This window comes from Leiobunum rupestre, chromosome 3, assembly GCF_980474605.1.
Source record: "Leiobunum rupestre chromosome 3, qqLeiRupe1.1.hap1, whole genome shotgun sequence".
Taxonomy (NCBI): Eukaryota; Metazoa; Arthropoda; class Arachnida; order Opiliones; family Sclerosomatidae; genus Leiobunum; species Leiobunum rupestre.
This window is the reverse complement of record NC_143386.1, coordinates 66,157,749-66,161,893: the sequence shown is the minus strand read 5'-3', so window position 1 is coordinate 66,161,893 and position 4,145 is coordinate 66,157,749. Positions and strand designations below refer to the sequence as shown.

Sequence of the window (4,145 nt, the reverse complement as noted above, 5' to 3'; positions counted from 1 at the left end):
ATTAAATGAAGTAAGGGAAAAAACAGCAATAAATTATTTAAATTGATTTACCCGAAAACAGAGTTAACCATTAGTTTCCAGAAATTCTTTTCAAATGAACTCTTGGATAATTTCCTCTCTTCAGTGTTGAATCTAACATATTTTTCTAACCATTTTCCTTGAGTGAAGGTTAGAGCTCGATGAACCTTGGTTATTTTCAAACCTAATTCTACATAATATTTTAAATTGCGGTAATGTACTATGTATTTCTCTTTATTATTTAAATTAGGAAGAAGTTTTGGTAGACTTTGATTCTCCTTAATATTTAATTTTCCTAAGAGATCTTTGGAGTATGGAGATAGCATATCATGTGTAATAACTTTAGATTCCGCCGCTACTGGGAGATCGTTATGTAAGTCATGCAACTCTGGAGGATATTCAAGATCCACCTGCAAAGGAAACAATTCTTTAAAAATATAATTCAATAATTATAACACTTGTTAGTTACCTCTAAAATGTATCCGTTTTCAACGTTATTGGGAATACTCAGAATATTTTCACAGAGTGTTTGCAAATCATCCTCCTGAACCCACTGGAAGTCGCCTAGCGGTAGTGGTTCACACATAACAGCACCGTACAAATTATTCGCATCTTCAATTAAGTTAAATTAATATAATTAAAATAAAAAAAAATTAAAATTAAAAAAAAAATTTTTTTTTTTTTTTTTTTAAATGTAAATTACCTAAATAGCATATATAACTGCTCTCTTTAGACGAATCATATGTGTCGGGCATATATTTGTTATTCGCTTCAGAATAACGAGTTGAGATCATTGAAACACCGCCTCGAATACCTAAAAATTCAATGTAAATACAATAATATTTAAAATATCAAAAAGCGTTACCCTTTTCAATAAATAAGTGTTGATCTATATCAAGTATGAGATCGAGGCGAACATCGGTCATCTTCAAAGCTGCTTGCCAGGCTCAACCTGGTGCGGTGTAAGCGTGAGCGGGATCTAATTTATAATGAGTTATAGATAATGTTCTAAAATTTTCAAAAACGTCGGCTAAGAGCAACGCATCGCTTTTCACATAGAGGTCGGTGTATTCCCCTACGAAAACCGAGGTTAAGAGATTTGAAATATTTATACTATAGTAATTTTACCTAATGTTTGAATATTAAACGCTGTCCAAACATTTTGGGCGTGTAAATAATCAGATTCTAAAATATTTTGATTTTTCAATGAACTGAAAAACGCTTCTCTAGGTGGCAGCATCGTCTCGTCAAATTTCTTTTCATCGTCCATATACTCGTACGGGTAGACTCCCTTCCGCAAAAGCAGTTGAACTTTATCACTTTCAAAATATTTCTTAACAATCTGAAATTTACTGGCTCCTTCCAAAACGAGATTAGATACTAGAGCATCGAGGCTATCGCTTAGAAATCGATAAGAGTCTAAAAACCTAAATCTCCCTAAAATTAATAATAAAATTACTGTTAAGGTTTAATTCATAATTAAATATATTTAACCTAGTTTGAGTGAAATATAATTTTCGCTAGTGGAAGGAATACAGTCAAGTGACTGTTCCTTAAAATGACCAATCTCCTGACATATAAGATGTAAATCGTATCTATGAAGATTTATTATTATTAGGTTTATTTCCTGGTTAATTAACTTAATAAAATCACCTGCTAAGGTTATGAAGGAAAACAGGGATAAATTCTGGAACTTTCTTTTGAAGATTACAGAGGTTATGCGCTGGCCCCCTATATTTACCGCTGAAATGACAATGATCTCGAACAGCGGGCATATTTCCCTGATTTAGCTGCTTCTGACAAATGTAGCAATGCGTAGCAGCTTGAAACTGTTCCTCCTCCTCCAGGGTAATAATCATTGGTACATTGGTCTCAATGAGTTCCATCAACTCCGTCTCTAATTCCAGAATAGACTCCAGAAATCTTCGAGTTGCATCTTGACCTCGATAGCAATCGGTTCGAACAGGTACACCTATAAGTATTCTCTTATAATATATCTAAAAGGGAATTTTGCCAAATAACTTACCGTTAGGTCCAACAAGCACCCACGAATACGCGCAGCTGATGTGCATGTTTACTTTGCTGGTATTTAAATCGGGATCTAGATCACATCCTTGAACTCTCGGTAGGATTGCTTCAAAATCGGCGTAAAATACATACTGCACCTAATAATTTCATTTCATTAAGAGTTAAATTAAATAATTTGTATTTTTACTTTTTCCGTCCACTCATATTTATCAAAATAAAGCGTCTTCTTCTTGGTAGGGAAAACTGTTTTTTGGACGCCGTGGGTGGCGCATTCTTCGATATGCGCATCACGTCGCTGTTCAGCGTTGTTTCCGCTGAATCGGTGAAGACACATTCTAATACAGAAAATAATTAGTAGATTGCAAACTAATATATTGGAAATTAAATTACCTGCAGTAATAACTTGTATTTCTGTGTTTTGTTAGATGCTGTAACAGTTTTCCTAGGTCTCGTATAAGACAGTAATGTCTATTCCCATCGTCAATATCTTTAGTTTCATCGGTGATGTATAGCAAATCAACCTCCCTTTCCTTACCACACTTGTTGGAGCTTACGTAAAGAGGGAATATATCTCCCGAGAAGCCGAACACAGATATTGATAAATTATTCATTAATTCAAATTTTTTAAGTTCCGTAGCGTTTAATTTGAAAGGAAAAGATATATCAGTGGTATAAAGTTAGTTTTCATAAGGTGTATATTTGGAAACACTGTTAGGGTGATGAAACTTAGAAACTGGGTGAAGTTTAGCTAGAATTGACCAGAGAAAACATTTCTCAAAATTTTCGTTTCTAATATTAAGAATCGCGTGACGTCGAGATAGTTTTTCAGGTAGTTCCATATACGATGACCCCCGCAACGGTTGGTAAGATGCTACATTTAATTCTACATACAGAACACGGTCAATTACCCAACCCGATCCTATCAAAAATATAATGTTTTAGTTCAAAATATAACTTTTATATTTAGTACATACCTGTCGCTTCAAAGTTTTCCGCTGCTGACTGTATTGTTTCAAGACATTCATTCAGCTGGCTTTCAATGACATCGGGCGTTAATGTTGTTTGCATAGTGCTCCGGAAATAGGGTCGTACTTCCGCTCTTTGTTCCTCACCCCCTAAAGGTCTCATATAAACAGATCTTACGAGTAGGAACCATTTAATTCCACGTTTACTGGTGAGTCTTTCCATTAGAAATTTACTGAAAGCGGCTCGGTAACGTCCGATAAACATCCCCGCATCAATATCATAGTCTTCAGCATTGTAACGGATAGATGCTAACGTATCATTCAAGGCCTGGACCATACTTGGAGATGCTGGTGGTGTTTCATCAAGTATTGATGAGGCGGGAACAGGTGATGACGTTGGGTTGTTGGGTAAATCCGCTGTAGATGGTTGTGTATGGGTAGATTCCAGTTGAATTTCTTGAAGCAGACTAGGTGAAGGTGGACGGTATGGCGATGGTGGACGGAAAGATGCTAGCGAACGTTGCATTGGTGACGGTGTGCGAGACAGGTCCATGGGTTCGGAAGGGCCGGGTGCGTTCAAGTCATGAGTTCGTTGATGGCTCTTGAAATGTTCCAATCTAGCAACATTCTTACCACATACTTCACAGACAAACGTATGTCTATCACCGTGTACTTCTCTAACATGCCGATTTAAGGAGGACTTGGTAGCGAAACTTTTCGCGCACGTAGGGCAAATATGTTGGGCTTTAGGCATCTTGAATATAGCTACCGCAGTTAACCGTGGAATGACCTCCTACAACGCTATACAACCTCTTTTATAGTATATTCAAGTATCATTTGAGAACAATACGTTTCTCATACTTAAAATATTCGTTTGAAATACTCGTGAGATAGGTTCAAGTGTTAAGCATATTTAAGTACTACTTACGCGTTAATGCTATTAAAATGAAGTTTAAAAATATTTCCATTCTACTTTAACAACAAATATTCCATGACGTCAAAACACTCTTAAATTCAAATTAACCGCGCCTCCCGGGGAATCTGCGCACGCGCCGCCTAGGTTATCAATTTTTACATCATTTCAACTTATTCCGTACGATAAAACGCGATAAGATATACGTTCAAGTGTCTTTC

General features: G+C 36.1%; 2 protein-coding genes across 2 annotated transcripts; both read right to left on the bottom strand.

Moving 5' to 3' along the window:
• Positions 1-417: 417 nt before the first annotated feature.
• Positions 418-1,404, bottom strand: LOC149954401 (uncharacterized). Its single transcript, XM_090169886.1, has 4 exons — positions 884-1,404; positions 722-832; positions 475-630; positions 418-428 (listed from the first exon to the last, which is right to left on the bottom strand). Exons 1-4 carry the CDS (start codon positions 942-944, stop codon positions 418-420), a joined length of 339 nt encoding a protein of 112 aa, XP_090026012.1. The 5' UTR covers positions 945-1,404.
• Positions 1,405-2,723: 1,319 nt separating this feature from the next.
• On the bottom strand, positions 2,724-3,537 carry LOC149954400 (uncharacterized). Its single transcript, XM_090169884.1, has 3 exons — positions 3,021-3,537; positions 2,858-2,965; positions 2,724-2,794 (listed from the first exon to the last, which is right to left on the bottom strand). The coding sequence occupies exons 1-3, from the start codon at positions 3,535-3,537 to the stop codon at positions 2,724-2,726; spliced, it is 696 nt and encodes a 231-aa protein (XP_090026010.1).
• Positions 3,538-4,145: the final 608 nt, after the last annotated feature.

Bases quoted from the DNA above. Each gene is read 5' to 3' on its own strand.
- LOC149954400 (XM_090169884.1), bottom strand. From the start codon at position 3,537: ATGCAACGTTCGCTAGCATCTTTCCGTCCACCATCGCCATACCGTCCA. The intron at 2,966-3,020 runs GTATGTACTAAA...TATTTTTGATAG, and splicing joins GGAAAACTTTGAAGCGACAG to GATCGGGTTGGGTAATTGAC. The intron at 2,795-2,857 runs GTCACGCGATTC...GGTCAATTCTAG, and splicing joins ACCTGAAAAACTATCTCGAC to CTAAACTTCACCCAGTTTCT.
- LOC149954401 (XM_090169886.1), bottom strand. From the start codon at position 944: ATGACCGATGTTCGCCTCGATCTCATACTTGATATAGATCAACACTTA. The intron at 833-883 runs GTAACGCTTTTT...TTGAATTTTTAG, and splicing joins ACACTTATTTATTGAAAAGG to GTATTCGAGGCGGTGTTTCA. The intron at 631-721 runs GTAATTTACATT...ACTTAATTGAAG, and splicing joins CAGTTATATATGCTATTTAG to ATGCGAATAATTTGTACGGT.